A 22,740-nucleotide genomic window follows, 5' to 3' on the forward strand; every position below is an offset into this window, starting at 1 on the left:
GTGCTCATGCAAATAGGAATTTGTTTTCTTTAATATGTCCCAGTATGAAGAAGTTTTGAAATTTTATGAACCACACTCCCTCTCCACAAGCAATTTTCACTGTATTGGTGGTAACGCTTGATCATCGACATGATGGAATAAACATACCTGTTGATGGAAAAAGGTTCAGGTAACTTTTGAGAAAAAACAGCATATGAAAGAAAACAAATAAAATAATAAAAAGGAGCAAAGAGTGTAGTACGAAACGCAAAGCGGCAGACATTTACAAGAGATTAATTAACGTCGTAAAACAATTGATAAGAAAAAGATGGCACTGGGGCTCACAGGACAGGACAGATGTAGCCCACTTGCCTTTGTGGTGTCGAGTGTGGGTTTGAATGCCAACCCGACTGTAACGGTCATCCTAATACTTTGCAGGCAGTGCGTTGCCTCAATGAGTACACTATCCTTCGGAGGGATATTGAGCCAGATATCATATCTGCTGGAATTGCCAGTGGATACAAAAGATCCCATGGTGGCTTTCGCTGAGTGGAGGCCATGAGGGCTGGTACCCTGGCCAAATTACAAATTATTACCCGAGCCTAACCTGTGGAAGAATCGTGACCTCTCTAGAGTTGGTGCGCCTCGATGCTTTGTCGAAAGCATGGGCTTCCCACCTACAACGGAAACCATTTGGGAGAACCAATGCTTTGAAAACAGAGTATGGTCATGGATAATGATGAGACAAAGGTTCAACAAGTCTACAGCAGGGCATTTTGTTACAGCTTCCTCAAGAACAAAAATAATATGGTCAGTGCTTTGGATTAATCAGGATAAAGGTGACAAATGAGTAGAAGGAGCGTCAGTCAAAAGAGGAAAGAAAGCACATTTTGGTGAACCACAAACAAATGCCTCGCAAACAGCAAGAATCTGAGGACAAAAAAACTTAAAAAGCCTTTAATCTCATGCTTTGACTCTCATGACTTGTGATATATACGTCCTTCCTATTTCAGTGAGGCAATGCCCCTCTCACCTCTGTACTCACCATCCATCATCCCTCACAAATACACTCTCACAAACTATGTGGCTTTTGATTTTTAATAACATGAGAAGGCTGGACAAGAAGAACATAAAAATTTTCAACACCAAAAATCATTCAAGCCAACAAATTGTAGCTCCACTTGTAAAGGCAAGTGCACAAGTGTTCCTCATTTAACACTCATTAACTCACAAATTGGTACGAAATGGACAAGTGCTTATTCGTTGATACTCACGAACAGTGAGTTTCAAGCCACAAAAGATGTTGCTCGAGTGCTGCATGTCTGCTACTATTACACTGCATGCTTTGAGTGCAAAAAGGTGATGCCGCACAACTCTCAAACATGCATATAGGATAGATTCAGATTTGTACTGCAGAAACAAACACAAATGTTGGTGGTTTGTGACAACACTCATTTCAAATGAAAAATACTGTCCCAGAATCAATCGATCCATTGGCTCGAGCTCATTAATACTTGCTCAGGCCAGGAAGCTCAAGGAGCTTGCCGCATCAATATCCACATGGGCTGGCAGCATGGCTCAGGGGTATACCGTATGCACACTCGTCTATAAGCTGTTAAGTTGGAAAAGTAGGCGAACTATCGCCGGCACAATGAACAGATTCCAGATTCCTGCCCTAACCGACAGAGGGCACTTCATCAGCAGCACAGTCATGAACAGCAGCTAATGATGATATCCCGCAGCCTTGTCCTGCTAAGAAGAGGTGTCAATGGGAAACTCAAGATGAATTATCAATATCCATCCACAAAACTTCAAACGACTTGCCTGTTCATGAAAAAAAATCAACGAAAAGATGGAAATAATAAACAGTGATAATTGAAAAGTGTGGTTGATGATTTTTAAATCTCAGTGTAGTAAGGATGATTTCAGGTAAATTCCAGTTGCCATTTAAATAATGGAGTTGGTGGTCACATACACATTAGTGGATGCAGAAGGGAGGTAGGAATCTGTGCTAAAAAAGGGAGCAGGGGAAGAGATGAGACTGAAGGGAAAGGAAGGGGGAGGCTACGTGGAAATATTTGACACTGTCTGGCTTTCACAGGCTTTTAAGGTCAGATATATCCTCATATTCCGTGTGCAATCAAACCTTATCCTTACGTGCAATCGTCCATTGTTGGTCGGTAATAGAAGGGAGGAACAAACTTTTCGTACTTGTCTTTTGCAGCCTTGTTTCCCATGCGCTCCATGACCTGCCGAGTCAAAACAATGCATGGTCAACGTAATGTTTAACTGTGAAAAGTTTAAGAGATCTCGATTAATATGGCAAGGACAAACATCATCAAAACGTTTTTTGTTGTTGGTGCAAATATGAACATCACAGTGTCAGAATAACAGTCTTCCACCGAATTCATCCCATGGTGACCGCCCCAGCTTTGACTCCGATAAAACAAATGACTTAATAATTAATCCTTTATTAGTGCTGAGGACGAGATTAAACAAATATGCAAACGTTCTCAAGCACCTTGTGAGCGAAATTTAGAAACTTTATTCCCAAGGGGTCATTTTTAATTAAAAGCTGCTGTTCTGGTACAGCGTCCACAGGGAGCTTTGCATTCAGTTGTGGACCTTAAAGATCCCATTAAATAAAAGCACAATTAGATATAATAAGAAAATGCAGTGTTTATCCGAATGAACAAACATGATAACTTTGTGATTAGAACACAATAATAAAAATAACTTTTATAATTATAAGAAAAATAGCAATAAACCTCCCTTAAGGCTGTCACACCTTGACGATTTAGCCAGCGTATGCCGACGTATGAAAAATTCGTCTAAAACGCTGGCACACGTCGAATACGTTATGGGTAAGTTTTGTATACGTTAAGAGCATGCAGAAGCACGCTGGCATACGTCGTAGTATACCGAGCACGTCGACAAATTTTAAGCATGCTCAAAATTTTTCGACGTATGCCAGCATATGACTCACACGTTCCGCATACGCTGGCCATAAGTTGTAGGCACGTTACGCGATCGTCGACACACGTCACTTGTAAGTTACTCATTAGTCGAAACACGTCGAGGTAATGTTTAGCGTACCCGAAACTTATTTCTAACCTATGAGTAACGTGCTTTGAACCTATGTGTAACGTATCTCCAACGCATATTGACGTATGTAGACGTATTTGACGTCTTCCGGACGAGCACAGAACTTACTGAACGTGTTTCTAACTTACAGCTACCGTATAATGGCGTATTGGCAGCGTTTAGGGGAATTGGTATATAAAAATGGGCTTCACAGGAGGAACCCGTCAGTGTTCCAGACTCCATGTTTTTTTTTTTTTGTTTTTTTTTCTTCAGCATGACGGTGATGTTGACACTTCGATTTATAGTGCGGTTATGATTTAAATCGTTGAGCGGCAGCGATTTAAATCATTGAGCGGCAGCCTATGAATAGCCTACGCCACGTGATCGTCGACGATACGCTGCCGCATGCTATGCATACATTAGACTATCGTTGGGCATACATTGTGAACGTGAACTGACAACACGCTAAGCATTCATTGGTATAAGTTATCCATAATTTATCGAAACGTTCTGTGTACGTTACCAATACCAAAATGTGTACGTTATGCATTTGTCCAACTCGTTATGAATACACCAAAAAACTTAAAAAAACATCAATAGTTCAGCATAGAAAAACATTTTAAAAAAAGCCGAAGAAAACTTCGAAGATTGCTGCAAAGAAGTCTCCTGGCCGTGGACGCGGACGTAAGGAGGATCCATCATCACCCACATCCTCCCCATCACACTCACCTACTGCTACTGACATGGACCTACTACTACTACTACTACTCATGGCACGCTCACCTACTACTACTACTGATACTACTGACATGGACATGTACTCACCATGGAGTCTGAAACACTGACGGGTTCCCCCTGTGAAGCCCATTTTTATATACCAATTCCCCTAAACGCTGCCAATACGCCATTATACGGTAGCTGTAAGTTAGAAACACGTTCAGTAAGTTCTGTGGTCATCCGGAAGACATCAATCAAATACGTCTACATACGTCTATGTGCGTTGGAGATACGTTACACATAGGTTCAAAGCACGTTACTCAAAGGGTAGAAATAAGTTTCGGGTACGCTAGACATTACCTCGATGTATTTTGACTTATGAGTAACTTACAAGTAACGTGTGTCAACGATCGCATAACGTGCCTACAACTTATGGCCAGCATATGCAGAACGTGTGAGTCATACGCTGGCATACATCGAAAAATTTTAAGCATGCTTAAAATTTGTCGACGTGCTCGGCGTACTACGACGTATGCCAGTGTGCTTCAGCGTGCTCTTAACGTATACAAAACTTACCCATAACGTATTCGACGTGTGCCAGCGTATTCGGCAAATTTTCATACGTCGGCATACGCTGGCTAAAACGTCAAGGTGTGACAGGGCCTTTACACTTCGATGTCTAGTGCGGTTATGATTTTAATCATCGAGCGGCAGCCTTTTAATAGGCTACGCCATGTGATCGTCGACGATACGCTGCCGTGTGCTATGCATACGTTAGACTATCGTTGGGCATACGTTGTGAACGCCGACAACACGCTAAGCATTCGTTGGTATAAGTTATCTATAAGTTGTTGAAACGTTCTGTGTACGTTGCTAATACGTTATGCATACGTCCAACTCGTTATGAATACGCCAAAACTTTTTAAAAAACATCAATAGTTCAGCGTACGCCAGCGTTTTACATACATTTTGATACGTTGCCATACATTGGCTAAAACGTCAAGGTGTGACAGCCCCTTTACAAGGAAACTTCGACACAGGAGAAGACCATTAGCGTCATAAAACCTGCACTATTATTCCTAACATATGGTTGTTTGTCCGTGCACTATCCATTTTTTAAATGCTGAGCGTCAAGCAAAGAAGCAGCAAGTTCCCATTTTTAGAGTCTTTAGTGTGACTTTAGTCTTTGACCCACCGACCTCCCAGACTCAGAAAAGATGCTCTAACAGACTAACCATTATACACGAGGCTGGTAAAACATTGGAGTGATGTGCCAGTGGTGTCAATTCAAATCCAGCCAAAAGTAGCAATGTTGAAGATTTAAAATAGAACAACCTGGCAACTGTCTGAAGACAAGCTTATTTCCAGAAACTTATGAAGAATTCTTCATCCCACACTCAACGAAAGGCCAGACTTCGTAGTTTATTCTAATGATTCTAAATCCGACACTCATCTCAGCCCATATGCTCTTCAGAAACTTGAGCTCGGGATTCCAATAACAACATGATAACATATACAGGGTATCCACAAAGTCTTGTTCCAGTTTTAATATCTTATTACAATCAAACCAAACAAGACTTTGTGGAAACCCTGTATTTTATTTACTGTTGGAGAACATAAGCTGAAAACTAGAATAGCACTCAGTAGAGCACATACCTCCGCCAGCCATGCTGAACAGTTTACATTTTGTATCCCAATAAAAAGCCGGATCTGGATCCATACCTTAACTAAAATCGAATCAGCTCGTTTTTGTCACCTACCCAACTCATCCATCAAGTTTTGTCATAACTCATCCACAACTTTTTGAAATATCATGCGACACAGTGCCTATTGAAAGTCTACACCAGTGGTTCTTAACCTTTTTACCATCACGCCTTCTCTAGTAGTTGGTCCTTGCCTCCACACACCCTCCCCTCACATCTTCAACCAAATGAATAAAAATCCCTTCTGAATTAAAAGGAAAAATAAAAAAAAAATGCGTGTTTTTAGTCTTTTTATTGAACAAAGAATTCTTGGATTTTTCTGTATTTTGCTCCATACATTTTCTATTCAATCCTGACAAATGCCCCAGTCACTGCTGATGAGAAACATCCCCATAAAATGATGCTGCCACCACCATGCTTCACAGGAGGGATGGTGTTCTTTGGATGATGTGCTCTGTTGGGTTTGCGCAAAACTTAACGTTTTTCATTTAGCCCCAAAATTTCCATCTTGGTTTCATCAGACACTTTTTGCCACATGACTTCAGAATCTCTGGAGATATCTCAAATGTGACTCAAAGTGGGCTTTTTGAGTAATGGCTTCCTTCTTGCCACCCCACATACAGACCAGACTTGTTGAGTGCTCGAGATATTGTCATATGCACAGTGACCAGTCTTTGCCATAAAGGACTGTAGCTCTTTCAATGTTGCCATTGGCCTCTTGGTGGTCTTTCTGATCCTTGTTTGGTCATCAAGTTTGGCGGGACGGCCAGATCTAAGCAGGGTCTTGGTGGTACCATATGCCTTCCACTTCTTAATGATTGTCTTGATTGTGCTCCAAGGGATATTCAAGGCCTTTGAAATATTTTTATACCCATCCACTGCTTTGTGCCTTTCCACAACTTTATCCTAGAGGTCTTTTGAAAGCTCCTTGGTGCTCATGGTTGAGTTTTTGCTGTGAAATGTATGACCCAGGAGAGGAAACCTACAGGAACAGCTGATATTATTCTGAAATAATGAGAATCACTAGAATTTAACACAGGTGGAGGCCAATTAACTTGGTGTGTGATTTTGAAGGTGATTAGTTGCACCTAAGCTAATTTAAAATTGCTATTTTTAAGGGGGGTGGACCCAACCCAAGCAAGATATTCTAGTTTTGTATTTTTAATTAATTTTCTGAAATTTATAGAATTTGTTTTTCACTTAGAAGTTGTGGATTATGATGTGTAAATGAAAGTGGAAAAAGAGTGATTTAATGCAATGTAATTCCAGGTTATAAGGCAGCAAAAGGTGAAAATTTTGAAAGCGGGTGTAGACTTTCTATCAGCACTGTATATTGTTTTTGGTCCCATCTCTCAATGGTGAAGAATCGCTAAGAAAAAGAAAAAAAAAATTATATCCGGATTCGGATCTTCACCAAAATCGAATTGACTCATCCACACCCACCAAACTTGTCCACCAAGGTTTGTCCGAATCTATGCATAACGTTTTGAGACATCATGTTAAATATTGTTTTTGGCACAATCACTCAATGGTAAAGAATCACTTTGAAATATTCTCGTATCCAGATCTGGATTCAGATCTTCAAGTCAGGTCAGGTATGGCAGCATGTGCCGGAGGAGTACGTCGCTGCATCCACTTTCCACCGAGCTCCATCTGGTCATCCCCCAGGCAAATGCCTGGCCCATCCCCATCTCTTTGAGATGCTGATCAATCTGCTGCAACAACGGGGCACATGGTCGGCCCATTGGCCTCCTCCGCTCACGGGGCTCCCTCACTGAGGGAATCTGGTGAGCAGGATCAGCATCAGGAAAAGAGCCACATGTCCATACAGCCACAACTGATGTTTATGCACTATGCAGGTAACAAATCGCATTTGAGTCTCTCTCAGCAACTGCTTGTTGGATACAAAGTCTGACTAGTGATAGCCAAGGATTCTCCGAAGAGACTTGGTACAAAAGGAGTTAAGTCTCCATCTCAGATCCCTGGTCAGAGACCAAGTCTGACATCTGTAGAGCAAGACTGGAAGCACCAAGGACCTGAAGACTCAGACTTTCGTCCTCCTGCATAGGCACCGACAGCGCCACACCCCATGATCCAGTGAATCCATGACTCCCCAGGCCCGACCCAGACATCTATCAACCTCTGACTCACAGCTAGTGGAGCCAGGAATATCACTGCCAAGGTAAGTGAATCTGTGTGTGATCTCAACATCCTTACCACAAACAGGTACAGACAAGATAGCAGCATCCTAGATGTCAATGAAAGCCTGGATCTTATTTTGACCTAGGAAACCCGTCATCCCATCGGCTCCAACTGCTCATTCAGCAACTCGAGGGCCCCCAGAAGGATATCCAGTCTCCGCAAGGATGACTGCATCATCTGCAAAATAAAGGTCAGAGATCTTGACATTCCCAAACGATGCACCGCGGCTTGATCTCTCTGACATCCTCCCGAGAATCCAGTACATCCAAGTGCTGAAAAATGAGGGTGTTAGTACACACCCCTGACAAACTCCACCAACAACTGGAAATAAGTTTGAGATGGAACCACCACACCTCACAACACTCTCAGTCCCAGAGTACACTTCAGACATCAGATTAATCAGTTTTGGTGGCACCCCACGAAGACCAAGAATCCTCCAGAGGGCATCCTGATACACCGAATCAAATGCTTTGCAGAGATCAACATTGGGTGCAAGCACTAGCAGACCTGCCGAAACTCTCGTCGACATAGGGTGAGGACACGAAGAGCAAGGACACAGTCAATCATTGACCTCTTTGGCATAAAGCCTGAATGCTCTGGACGCTGGTGCTCAAGCAGATGGTGGCGAACCTGATCAAGAATTATTTGAACAAAGATCTTGCCCGACACTGAGAACAGCATCACCCCTCGGTAGTTGTAGCACTCCTAGCGATCACACATCCCTTTCTAGAGAGTGACAACAAGGGTTCTCTTCCAGTCAGTTTGGATGATGCCTGTGTTCCTGGCAGAGCACAGAACTGCCTGTATCGACATGAGTACAGCATTTCCACCAGCCTTGAGAAGTTCAGCATGGATGCCACAGATCCCATGAGCTTTACCACGTTTAAACAGGTTCATCACAGTCTGTGTTTCCACAAACTAAGGTGGATCACAGTTAATTGGAGGGTCAGCAATCGGGAAAGTAACACCCCTCATTTCCAACTCAATGGTTTCCAACTCTGCCCTTTGACAGGTTTTGTTTTTAATCCTGCTGGGTGTCCATATCCAAACACCCTCCTCACTCGGAAACCTGATGGGTTGGGAGTGGGGGGGGGGACGGTTTATTCGCTGCCAACCTGACCATGAAACAGGTTGGTACAGGTTTACATGATACCTGTAGCATGTTTCAAATCTAATGACAATGGGTCAGGTCAGATTAGATCTGTGACTTGCTGCAGGTTTTCACCAAAATGTAATCAATTTGTCCTTGTTGTACACCCAAACTGTCCACCAAATTTCGTCCAAATCCATTCACAACTTTTTGAGATATCCTGCTCACAGAAAGACAGACAAACGGGTAAATAACATAACCTCCATCAACCTTCAGTGGCAGAGTTAATAAATGTTTTTTTTTCATCATACTTTTTAATCAAGGGGTTGAAGTTCATGGTGAATCTAAACCAGAAAGAGCAGCAGGCTCACAGACTATACTAAAGGGAAGCGGGTGGGAGGATGGATATAAACAAGGAGAAAAGGCGAAATAACACAAAATGGAGGAACAATGTCAGGTTAAACTAGAAGGGCACTCTTCAACATTGCAACGCCATCAGATATGCCTGCACCCCCATTATTACATCATTTTTTATACTTTAACCAAGTTTGATTTAAATTGCTGAACCGAGATTCAAAATATTAAATAATTCTGGCTGTCAGACCATAAATCCGATCAGAAGAAAATTTAAAACACATATTCCACATGACTACTCGATCATAATTTTGACATTTCATGTTGATTGATGAAGCAGATCAAAAGAAATAATTTTTCAAAGATTTTTGTTCAATCCAATATGGCTGCCAGACCATGTGACCTATTAATTGTTTGTGAAAACCCTGGTATCTCCAAGCATTGGGGAACATATGGGTGAAGTTTCTCATCGATCTATCAAGCTGTTCTGGACAGGATGATTTTTAAAGGTTTGAGGGTAAATTCAATATGGCTGCCAAACCATGTGACCGATGACATCATAGTTGGATAACTTTTTGTTCCCCATTTGACATGAAATCAGAGCCGTATCCCTGGACATATCGCGTGCTTTTTACACGGTCTGGCACCCTGCCCTGCTCACCAAACTCTCTTCCTATGGTATCCACGTGGATATCTCATCTCCAGTGGCCATCTCCACTCATGGCTCGCAGACTTCCTCTCCTGTTGCAGTCACCGTGTGGCCCTAAATGGAGTTATTTCATCCCCTCTTCCTGTCCAGGCTGGAGTTCATCAAGGCAGTGTTCTTGGCCCTATTCTTTTTCTGGTTTTCATCAATCATCTCTCCGACTCCCTGGAAAATCCTCTTTATCTCTTTGCTGATGACTCCACCCTTTGCAGTACCATCTGCCATCCCTCAGACCGGCAAGCGGAGGCTTCTTCGCTCTCTGCAGATCTGGGTAAAATCACAAACTGGTCCAACACGTGGAACATGTCTCTCAATCTGGACAAATCTCACACTCTCACGACGTCTCTATGAAAGGACCATCTGGAAACCCCCCTCCCCCATCTACTTTCTCAACAATCCTCTTGAAGAAGTCCTTTCTTTCAACCTTCTGGCTCTCACTACACGACCGTTGAAAAGTTTTAGAACACCCCCATTTTTCCAGTTTTTACTGAAATTTAAGCAGTTTAATGTTTCAATGTACTCTGAAATTAAAACACAGAACAAAGTAAACAATTGCAGATAAAAAAATAAATCATGGAATCGTTTTGTTGAACAAAATTTAATCTAAATTTTTGACTCATCAAAGTAGCCACCTTTTGCAGATATAACAGCCGAACATACTCGTGGCATTCTTTCTACAATGGAAATCAAATATTGTTCGGAAAGATCTTCCCAACACTGTTGCAGAAGTTCTGACAAATGTGTTGCACTTGGAGGTTGCTTTGCTTTTCACCCTTCTGTCCAGTTCATCTCAAACCAGCTCGGTGGGGTTTAAGTCTGGAGACGGTGCTGGCCATTCCATGATTTGAAGCCTACCGTCTTGTTCTTTTCTTCTAAGGTAGTTCTGACATAGCAGGAAGGTATGTTTTGGGTCGTTATGTTGGTGTAGGATGAATCCCTGACCAACTAGGCACAGATCAGAGTGTATTGCATGGCGCTGTAAAATGCTGTGGTAGCCCTTTTGGTTCAGGGTGCCAGTCACTCTGTGCAAATTGCCGAATCTGGATCCAGCAAAGGAGCCCCAGATCATCACGCTTCCTCCTCCATGTTTGACAGTTGGTGTCACACACTGAGAAACCATCCTTTCGCCTCCTTGACGGTGTACAAAAACCCTGCATGATGAACCGAAGATTTCAAATTTTGATTCATCGGTCCATAAGACCTTCTTCCAGTTTTCAGTAGTCCACTGGCGGTGCTTCATGGCCCAGGCAAGCCTCTTTTCTTATTTTGCCATCTTAGAAATGGCTTGCTTACTGTCACTCGACCTGTCAAACCTGCAGGTTCTTCTCTTCACAGTTAAAACTGAGACTTCCTTATTTCGACCAGTGTAAAGCTGTGCTTGAAGCTGCTCTCCTGTGAGCTGCCTCTCACACAAGCTGTTGACTCTCAGAAACTTGTCTTCTAATTGTGTTGTGGCTTTGGGTCTACCAGTCCTCTTCCTGTCAGAGTTTCCTCCAGTTTCCAACTGCCTTTTTATGGTGTCGGAAACTGTACTCACTGTACCATTTCAGTTTATTCACTGGACTTAACTGCGTAAATTTCAGTAAAAACTGAAAAATGGGGGTGTTCTCAAACTTTTGACCAGTAGTGTATCTGCCATGATCTTTTCTGGGAAGCCACATTTCCAACCTTGCCTCCAAAGCCAGTCCCCGACTGGGAATCCTCCATCATGCAAAGTCCTTCCTCGGCCCACCTGAGCTCCTGACCACATACAAAGCTTTCGTCCACAGCCTGATGGAGTACTGTTCTCCCCTCTGGGCTGGTGCTCCTGCCTCTCACCTTTTTCGGCTTCACGCTGTGGAAACCAAGGCATTTCGGATCATTGGTATCTCTGCAATGAGGCTGAGTCTTTGGGTCTCTCCTCTCTCTCTCACAGCAGGCATCTCGGTGGTCTTTCTGTCTTCTACCGCCTCCTCTCCAGTCTCACCTCCCCCCCCCCCACCCCGCTCTGTCTGCGATTTGTCCCTACCATATTTCCGTAGGGCGTTTAAGATCCGCCAACATCCCCCTTTTGGTAAAACTACCAAAATCACGAATCATTGCTCACCTTCACTCTTTCGTTCCTCTTTTTTTTCCGGACTTTGGAATAAACTCCCTCACTCTGTTAAATCCCATATTTCCCTCCAGGCCTTCAAAACGGTTGTTTACCACCACACCTCTTATCGTCCCCCATCAAGTCCTCGATCTTTTCTACCCCCATTAATCCACCCCAAATCCACCTCCTTCAAATTCCCTGCTTTCCTTCCTGAAAGTCCCTGTAATGTCCATCTTGTATACCCCGTGTTCCCAGTCTCATCCCTCTCCCGTTCATAGATCTCCTAATGTCTCTGTTCCCCACTGTTCTGTCTTTCCCACTCTCGCCACTCTCGTCTCATGCCCCCCTTGATGTGCATTGTGCGTTCGCTCTCACACGAGCCTCGACAAGGTATACAAAAAAAAAGAAGAAAAAAAAGATGACCCTCAAAAATTTTCATACTGATCGGATAAAGCGTTTCACATTTGCAATGATGACGTCATAACGAAACCACCTATGACGTCATCAAAAAGCCACCCATATTTCTCATGGGGAGTACTTCACATGTGCCAAGTTTCAATCTTTTCCATGGAGTGGTTTCGAAGATACAGAGGTCCAATTTTTTTCCTTTTTACCAACATAGCTGTCACACCACGTGACCTATGACGTCATAATTATCATATCAACATTCTACATGAGTAGTCACACCTGTGGTGAAAATTTCGTATCAATCGGTTAAGTGGTTGCAGAGAAAAGAGAAAAATTAGTACAGACGAACGGACGGACGGACAGACCACCCGAATACATAATGCCACCGGTGACTTCATCACCTGAAGCATAAAAATATTTTGTTACTTTGAAGGACCAAGGCATCACTAATACCCCTTTCAATGACACGGAATAATTGCATCCTTCTCGAAGAGTTGACGAGGGGAAGGTTTTTGGGCCAAACCTTTAATGAAACGGCTGACCATGCCTGACATTTTACTGAAGGTGGCAGGAATTTCTCAAATTGGGTTGGGTGGTGGTGATACCTTGCCTACTCTTCACGGAAGACACCATGGAGTGTTTAAAAACTACCAACTAATGCTAGAAGACGGGACACCCAGCTGAATGTCCATCCAAGGGACGGCTCACTGTGTTACAACACTTTGTGAAGCACCAATCCCGACAGGTTATTGTCAGTTCGGGAATGAAACTCAGATTAGAAGAGGTCAAAGTTAAGTGTGCTACCTCTGTTCCATCTTGTTGGGCATTGAGGAAAAGACACCCATGAAAATAACACAATCATTGTGTCCCAAATCTACATTTCAAACAATTTTTGGCACTCACCTCCACCTCATTATCGCTCCAATTCCCACGTTTTACCTCCTTCACCCGGCTGATATCTGTGATGCAAACGTGTGCGTATGAGCACTGGAGGCAGGTGAACACACCAAGTGAGCAAGATGCCCATTCTGGGTCTGAGGAATGATATCAGAGAGACAAACAATGAAGAATTGGTAGGACAAATTAACAATTTGATAGAGAACAGTCCACTGTTTTATTTTCTCTTACTAGTGAAGAACAGCTTGGTTAATCCCCCCAGAATTGGCATATTTTAGTACGACTTGTAATACCCATTCCCACCGTGGACGGCACTATGCCATACATATTGTTACATGTGTGACGTACAGTGTAATTATTAAAACTAGTACATGCCCGTATGTGCGTGGCCGTAAGTGGAAAAAAACCCCAAAACTTTCAAATCGTGTGCCAGAAACAACAACCACACAGGCCGTTCCTTCGCTCTCGCGTGCCTGTACGTGCGTGGCCGTACGTGCAAACCAAAAAAAAAAAAAAAAACTTTCAAACAACCACACAGGCCATTCCTTCGCTCTCGCGTGCCTGTACGTGCGTGGCCGTACGTGCAAACCAAAAAAAAACAAAAAACTTTCAAACAACCACACAGGCCGTTCCTTCGCTCTCGAAAACGACGACTGAATTGGGGCATTGTGTTTATCTATAAATGCGCATAAGAAATCGAGAAATTATTAGAATACAGTGAGTCATCACTATCCGGAATTGGTGCGTGCCCGTACGGAATGTTCACAGGCATTCCACGAATTATCGCTTGCATTGAAGTAACAACTACTGTGATACTTACACACACAGAGTAAATTAAAATCAAAATTAAAATCAAGTTTACCTCCCTGTCTTTGCTTGCCATGATATTGGCTGCCATTAACCATTGCCACTCCTATGCCACGGTAACTAAGGCGCTCTTTCCCCATTGGCCACGCCTATGCAGCAACGTGTCCTGTCATTGGTTTGGTATATAAATGGCCGCAGCAACGTGCCTTGTCATTGGTTTGGTAAATAAATGGCCATAACTTGGGAACCACTTGTCCGATTAATATCAAACCTTGAAAAGGCACATCCACAGGGCCCCAGCAATATACCTGGCAAGTTTCAATTACATCGGACCAGTGGTTGTCAAGAAACAGCGGTCACAGACACACACACACACACACACACACACACACACACACACACACACACACACACACACACACACACACACACACACACACACACACACTTCTGGAATTATAGATAAATGTTAGGTCTTAGCATGGTCCATATGTCCTGTGCAGGATAGATCACTATATTAAGGGGACTTTGTGTTTAGGGTTAAGTTGTCCTGTTGTTGTACATTGTTGGAAGGCAGTGTTGTTAGTAGTGGAAGTATCGAGGTTAAGGACAGCATGTGATCTGTCCTTCCTATCTGAACTGATGAGTGCCAAGTGAAGCAAAGTGAATGGACTCCTGAGAGGGACATTTATATGAACTTGCCCACCAGAAAATGGCACAAAAGATTGCTCCCTTACATCCCTCCGGTGCCTTTGAGGGCCTGACGGTGTCACACCACCACTGGGGTCATCGCCAACGCTATGGCCCCAAGAAGATCATCCTGCTAAGGAAGCAACTTGGCTCACCATTGACCCCCCCCCCTCAATCACTGGCAACATGGAGCATTGCTGTTGGTCGGACCCACTGGCATCCTGCAATTGGACCGATGGCGGAAAATCACTGTCTTGTAATACCGACTCCCACCATATCATCTTGTAATACCCCTGGCCTGGGTGGCCACATCATGTAATGTGGGGCTTGGGGAGGGTCACGAGGAGACGGTGAAGAGGGGATGAAGGGTGGTGCACTTGAACATCTGAGAAGCAGTATTATTTCTCTTTTTTGCCATGGTTGCTTCATGGTTCTGGACTCTGCTCTTTTGCTGGGTGCACTCATTGGCACTGCAGCTACCTTTCGCTGGGGATGCTCCTCGTGCTTGACCACTGTGCTTTATTTGGGCAGTACGGGCCTACTCTCCTCCCCTCCATAACCATTCTTTAGTGACTCGCTGAAAAAGCCTCGCCTGTATTTTGTGTGGGTGTGTGTCTGTAATTGGGTCCAGGATTCCATCAGCACCAACAGTTTTCCCCTGCACGAAGTCTGACACCATTTGCTGTCTTGGAAAAACAAAGAAAGGTGATATCCGATTTTCCCTGTGCATCAACCACTCCACTAATGGTAACAGTCTTGCTTATTTCAACCAAGACAGATTGTGGTTGATATCCTCTACCTGCAACAACATTAAGCAGCTTGTATTCTGTATTGATGCCCTTCTCATCTACATTTATAGATAAGCTGCGGTTTGTCCTTTGGATTGCATTTGGTGAGAATATGGTCCAGTTCTTTGAAGTAGCTTGTTACTGATTCTTCTGATGCACAACGTGCTCTAACAGCTCTGATAATCTTGATGGTTTTACCATGCACAGCTCAGGCCATCTGTCCATAAAGTTGTAGAACCAATGCATGACACTCGTCATCTTTCTGGTGCTTGCCGAGGTGAACAGCGTAATCTGTCACCATGGTCAACACCTCATTCCTTGGGTAGCCATACCCACACCCTAACTGCAACAAGATCTTTAACTGGAAGAGTCTAACGTATCAGCTTCGACTCTTCTAGCTGTGACAGTGTATGTTCAGGACCATATCAGGTACAATCAACAGAAAATCTGCAATCAACTCTCAGGGTAGTCAATGGTACTGCGTACTGTCTGGGTGCTCTATAAACAGCAATACCATCTTCCTTCACTGCCTGGTGTGCTTTTATAAGCGCGGGTGAGTATAAGCGTCTTTGTGCCCGTTTCGAGAATGGGGTAAAAATAAAAATACAACTCAAAACAAAGGTTGCATAACAAGAATAGGCCCCTGCCCTCAGCTCGCCTTTCCTTCCCGAGCTGAAGGGCCAAATAAAGGCCGCGGCCACAATTTCTTTGGGTGTGCATGTGGCGCCAGTCTGTTAAGTGGAACTGTTAAGTGCTTTTCGCTCACTGTACATTGCCTGCATTTCTTTTATTCGGGTAACTCTGCTCTTTGTGTGCTCCCCTTCCCGATTATTGTTTGTAAATAAACCCCCCTGTTAAATGTTGCAGCTCGTTTTCTGTGCTTTCTTCCATTGACCCAGCACGGTGCGTATTGAGAATTAGTGAGGCCGTCGGTGCCGTAAGTTGCCATTGGGACCGGCGCGGCTTTGGTAACTCCTGCTCGGTTACGCCAGATCCGAGTCGGTACCTGCGACTAGGTTCGGACAAGGTCGGCCGAGGGTTGTGACTTCCCCTGTAATTTGACGACGTGGGTACTTAGGTATATTGAAATTTGGCTTTTGACCCTACCCCATGCCGTCAGAGTATTGGCAATCACGGTCTTTATGTGAGCCATGACCTTTCGGAGTTGTCCGAGAGTCACGACCTAAATTCCAGGTGTTCGGTGGGAGATGACTCCACTGCTCCACCAAGTGGTCGTTTATCACCACCGAACGCCGGCCCACAACAATAGTACTTACAGATTACTCACCACAACCCAACATGCAGTGCACACACCCGCAACACAGCTGGCAACAATGTGGTGGGCCCCACATCGATTGAGCTACTGTATTCGCTGGCAAAATGGAAATAGCTGTTTTTTTTCCCCCATAATTTGGAGATTTAAAATGAGAGTGAAAATATCCGATTGTGCAAAAGTGAAACCGAAACATATGCAAAATCCAAAGGGGGGGGTGCAGATCCCCTGCAACCCCCATGAGTCCACCATGGGGGGTGGGGAAGAAGTGCTGCTGTGGGGGTGTGTGCAGTGGCTGGGCCTGGGAGGCAGGGAGGGTGGCGTGGTTGGAACAGATCACAAAATGTTGAACCCCACACTCCACAATCCCGAAGGGGTGGTAAACAGGGTTCAAATTCCAGCCACAGAGCCTTTCCACCAAAACACAAACACCCCGGCAGTTTGCAGTCAAAATAATAACTGCAGACACGGTTGCTCAATGAAACTCTCGACATAAAAGAAACTCTTGGAAAGAACACAACTACAAATGAACATTACTAACCCAAACTTTTAATAAATCCAGGAAATCTTACTGCAATTCCCTGATATAATTTATGCATCATAACCTTGAGTCATTTACGCTATGAACGCAAGCAGATGTTCACAACCTGTTGTATAGTTTCACTTGCTGTACAGCACTGTCATCGTAATAGCTCTACTCACTCGTTAAAACGTTCCCTCATATTTAGTTTCGGTAAGTTAAGTTTGGAGAAGTTATGTATTAAAATATCGAATTATTACGCATCAATTATGTGAAGGGGATTACAATAACAACAAGAAAAAGAGCAATCAGAGGTTGCAGAGCCTCGCCAAGACTTCTTTTGGATTTTTATAGGTTTTTTTGGTAAATCCAATATGGCTGCTGAATCACATGACTGATGACGTTATAATTTTTTTATGTGGATCATTTTATCCCGAGATGACCCTCACAAATTTTTATACTGATCGGATGTGGCGTTCTACATATGCAATTATGATGTCATAACGAGGGCACCTATGATGTCATTAAAAAAAATCACACTCGTTCCGCATGAGGAGTACTTGCTACGTGCCAAGTTTCAATTTTTAACTTAGTGCGGTTTCAGAGATACAGAGGTCCAAAGTTTTTTTTGTTTTTCCAATATAGCTGCCACACCACGTGACATATGACGTCATAATTATCATTAGAACATTCTACATAAGTAGTCGCATCAATGGTGAAGATTTCGTCTCAATCCGACAAGCGGTTGCAGAGAAAAACACGAAAGTTCTGTGCGGACAAACAAACAAATGAAAATCAATCATCGAGTGACAACTTGGCAAAACAGCACAAAGTAGAATGGTACTCGGTGGTGCGCATACCTCTGCCAGGTGGAACAGTTCACGTTTTGTATCTCACTGATCGACTGGATCTGAACCAAAATCCAATCTGTTTGTTCCTGTCACCTATCCAACTCATGCACCTTGTTTTGTCATAACTCATCCACAACTTTTTGACATATTGAGATATATTTAGTTTGTGGCCCGACCTATCAATTTTAGAAATTAGGCCTGTGTTGACCTTTTGACTTTAAAATTAATTGGTAGTTGAATTCAGCGACATGACATGAAAATCCTCTTCAAATTTCAAGTCAATCGGATGAAAATTGAGGATTTTAGAAAATTTGGCTCAAATTGGCCTATTGGCCTATGTCGACCTTTTGGCCTATGTTTACCTCAAAACGAATAGATGTTTGAATTCAGTGATCTCAAATTCAAATTGCTCTTCAATTTTCAAGTCAATCGGATGAAAATTGAGGATTTTAGAAATGCGTCCAATGTTGACCTCAAAATTAATAGGTGGTTGAATTCAGCGACCTCCTTTGCAAATCCTCTTCAAATTTCAAGTCAATCGGATGAAATTTGAGGATTTTAGAAAATTTGACCTCAAATTGGCCTATTGGCCTACGTAGACATTTTCTGGTCGACCAAAATTTTACGAAACTTCAATGTGGGACCATCGCAGGGTCAGTGACATTAATCTCTGAAAATATCAGAACGATCGGTTGAGCGGTTTGGGCTGGAGGCGAGCGGACAGACAAACAAACGCACAAACAAACAAACACACAAACACAAGCAAATGGAGGCAATCAACATACTTGTTAAAAAAAAAACCAAAACATTTTTTGCCAAGTAACAAGCAAACGGCACCAAATGCAATACCATCTCCTCTGGTGAGGGTAAAAACTAAAGTTACGGGAAGCTCGGATTCGGGTAAGACATGAAGTAATGACGTAAGGTTTAAACATAATATGCTGCGAGTTTAAACCAATGAGAGATGGAGATGTCGAGGCCACACCCACAAACCGGCACAATAGAATTTAGAATCTAATTTTGCGATATCATCATTATTAATGGTCATGAAAAAAAAAAAACCAAGCAGTCTATATTCAACTGGAGGTCTAATTTGGTGACAATTGGCCCAGTAGTTTTGGCATGTTGGTGTTACAGACAAATGGACAGACAGACAGACAGACAAAGACAGAAAATGACATTTATTGATTAGATTATCGCCGTTCATCGTCTGTCTTCGTCCCGCTGGTTCTATTTGTTTATGTGTCTCGTGCCTGTGCCCTTTTTAATCAATCCATTTGTAGTTTATAAGCTGTGAATGCTTGCTCCATCCTCTGCATACCTGCACTTAGCTGATCCAATAAATAATTGGATATCCTTGCAGGAAATTGTTCAAATAGTTCGGGGTAAATCAAGAATATCCCTCATTTGGATGAGCGTGGCATACGAGGTCGAGATGCCATGACATTAGAGACACGACGCATGGCCCATCTGCTCAAGGCCGTGGGCCTTCCAAGTGCATAACAGTGTGGACGTTTGTCTCTCACATGATGCTGGCATCGATTGGGATCGGCATTCGCGCGACAATATTTATATGGAGAGGATTTGGGTCCTCCCCAAACCCGGGAGCTGTGAAAATTTGAATTAACACAAGGTGGGGTTGACTCAGCCTCTCATCCTTCTGAGGTTGGTAAAATGAGTACCAGCTTGCTGGTAACAGGGGGCATTGCATCAGCGGCACAGCTGCACCCCCAGAGAATGATGCAGCCAAGCAGCCACAGGCTGCACACGAATAAATAAATAGATGTATGGTACACATTATAATAGTGGGGCAACTTAGCATAACAATTGTGCATTTTGTGAGGAAAGCACCAAATTTGGCACACTAGTAGCCTATCATATTATGAACAGATTTGGATATTGGGCCATCTCAAAATTTTTGATGGTAGTGGAAAATGGCTGCCACAGCCATCAGTGGCTGAATTTGAGATGGCTCAATATCCAAATCTATTCATAATACGTGAGGCTACGAGAGTGCCAAATTTGGTGCTTTCCTCACAAAATGCACGATTGTTATGCTATATTTAGCTAAGTCGCCCCACTATAAGTTAAGCAATTAATGCTAAAAGCATGTTGTCTTAAGTCAGATAATCTCTGGAAAGTTAAGCTCTCAACTTCATTGGCATTTCCGGAGATGAGGATGAAGCGCAAGATCTGTTCATCTCATATTGCGGGCAGGTCAGTTGGTACATGGTTCACAACATATTCAAGTGAAACTTGGTACATGGTTTTATTCTGATAAGTTACAGAACCAGTTCTAGTTTCAGCTTGTTTCATCAAATTTTCACAGAGTTATGCCCTTTTTAAACTTGGAAAATGTCACATATTATAGATGGGTCAGTGTTCAGCTGACGTGACTCCACCCCACTGCTTTCCACTCATTAGCTGGACAGCTGGCCTGACTCCACTCCAATAAAATCATGCACCGCCATTGCATGAAGCAGCACCAGGGGGTTAATATTGCTTAGAGGGACCCAAAGTAGGTGAGAGTATCGATAGATCAGGTGGGGAGACAGATTAGGGTAGGGCAGATTGATGCCATCTTGCCAACTTGCTGGCCACTACCTGCGTCACCTACCTGCCAGCCATATCATCAACCTGCCGGCCATGTCATGGTCCTGCTGGCTTACATCACCAACCTGCTGGCCTGTCACGGCCTTGTGTCCTGTACCACCATCACCGGCCTGCTTTACCTGTCATGACCCACTAGTTTGTATGTCATCTGTTTTGTGCCATGACTACCAAAGTCAGTCATGCTGGTCCTGCCCACAGGATTCCCCAACGTGAGCCTGAAAGCTTCCAACATGAGTTAATATATGAACCGACACCGCGACACTGACATCTACCGCCTCCTCTTTCGATGTCTGCGATGTATATCAGTAGATCTCAACTTATCATTTCTCACGACTGAAGTCTGCTTGTTTACTTATGTAATTTCATGAATAATTCATTTAAGTTTTTGCCCCCCACTCCCCCTCTCCCCCAGGGAGATTTATTTATTTATTTATTTTTCGAAGTAAGCTCATAGAGTGGGTCCCGGTGTCCAGACGTCCGTTTGTTAACATTTGACTGAAACATCTTCTCACAAACCACCCGACAGATATGGACCAAATTTGGTAGGATGCATCAGGACAGCAAGGTCTCGTGGGGTCATGCTCTCCATTCGGATGCACCCCTATTAAAGGAGGTGAAATGGGAGATTTGCCCCAAATATTAGAAAATATTTGGTAAAGGAGGTGAAAGGGAGGTTTTGGCCTCAAATATTGAGACTGTATTTTATTCAAAAATCTTCTTCTCAGAAACCGCTCAACAGATCCAGACCAAACACGCCACGAGGCATCGAGACCATGCCCAAACCTTAAGTTGTACTCCGCATTGCCGTACCTCCCCCGAAGAGGAAGCCTAGGGACCCCCTTCCTGAATCCCACAATTTCACCTCAACATCTTCTCCACAACTACCTGAGCGATTCGGACCAAATTTGGCGCAATGCATCATAAAATTAAGGTCTCGTGGGGCTGGATCCACCCATCTAATATGGGTGAAAGGGAGGTTTTGCCCCAAACATTGGTATTTCATTCAAAAATCTTCTTCTCAGAAACTGCCAACCACATCCAGACCAATGCCATGTGCCATGTGGCATCGTGACCATGCCCTAACTTTAAATTGTGCTCCTCGTGGTGAAATCTCCTCTGGAAAGGGGGCTATGGCCTCCTTCCTCTAATACCTCATATTCACTAAAACATATTTTCCTCACAAACTACATGACCGATATGGACCAAATTTGGTATGATACATCATAAAAAGTAAGGTGTCATGGGGTTGTGCTCCCCATCCAGATCCGTCCCTATAAGAGACTGACAAGGGAGGGGGGGGGTTCATCTCCAATTCAGGTAATTCATTTTAACCTCGTCTCAGAAACAGACCAAAGTCTCCATGAAACATGAGGACCAAGCCGTTAACTTAAGTTGTGCTCTCCATTACTGAACCACTTCAGGAAGGGGGAGCCAAGGTCGTCAGCCTCCCATGGGGCTATTATTATTGCCGGTGCCATAATAAGCAAAAATATCCTTCGTTGTTTCACAACATCATTCCATGAATTTGAATGTGTACATATCAAACTAGAGGATTCATAGAACGAACACCGAACCTCATGCAGTCTTGAGAAAAAGGACAAAAAGGACATTTCCAGGGATATACTCTGGATCATGGGTACCGGCGACATCACAACAATGGCACCACGTTTCTCACAGCACTCAGCAGGGCATTTCCTCAGGAGGAATGTCCTCCCCATCGATGCCAACCGGTGGGGATTGTCAGTGCTCTGTCCTTCAAATGCTGAGCGTCAAACAAGGAAATAACACGAACCATTTTCACCTCCACCACCGAAGGTAGACGGAGATTATGTTTCTACCCCTGTCTGTATGTGTGCAGGATATCTCAAAAATTGTGGATGAATTCGGATAACATTTGGTGGACAGGTTGAGTGTGTGACTAGGACTTATTGGTAAGATTTTGGCGATGATCCGGATAGAAGAATTATTTAAAGTGATTCCACAT

The 22,740-nt window shown here is 43.5% G+C and overlaps 1 protein-coding gene across 3 annotated transcripts in view; it reads right to left on the reverse strand.

Moving 5' to 3' along the window:
• The window catches only part of LOC147034511 (arf-GAP with dual PH domain-containing protein 1-like), a 77,806-nt gene that overhangs the window by 24,609 nt on the left and 30,457 nt on the right, over positions 1 to 22,740 (reverse strand). For all 3 annotated transcript variants that reach the window (XM_085884677.1, XM_085884669.1, XM_085884660.1), the window contains exons 2-3: positions 13,221 to 13,351; positions 2,137 to 2,228 (exon numbers count right to left, since the gene is read on the reverse strand). In XM_085884677.1, coding sequence (XP_085740803.1) covers positions 2,137 to 2,225 — 89 coding nt within the window. In that variant the 5' untranslated portion in view covers positions 2,226 to 2,228; positions 13,221 to 13,351. The remainder of the gene's footprint in view (positions 1 to 2,136; positions 2,229 to 13,220; positions 13,352 to 22,740) is intronic.

This window comes from Eptatretus burgeri, chromosome 1, assembly GCF_056783735.1.
Source record: "Eptatretus burgeri isolate ZD-2024b chromosome 1, Ebu_testis_v1, whole genome shotgun sequence".
Lineage (NCBI taxonomy): Eukaryota > Metazoa > Chordata > Myxini > Myxiniformes > Myxinidae > Eptatretus > Eptatretus burgeri.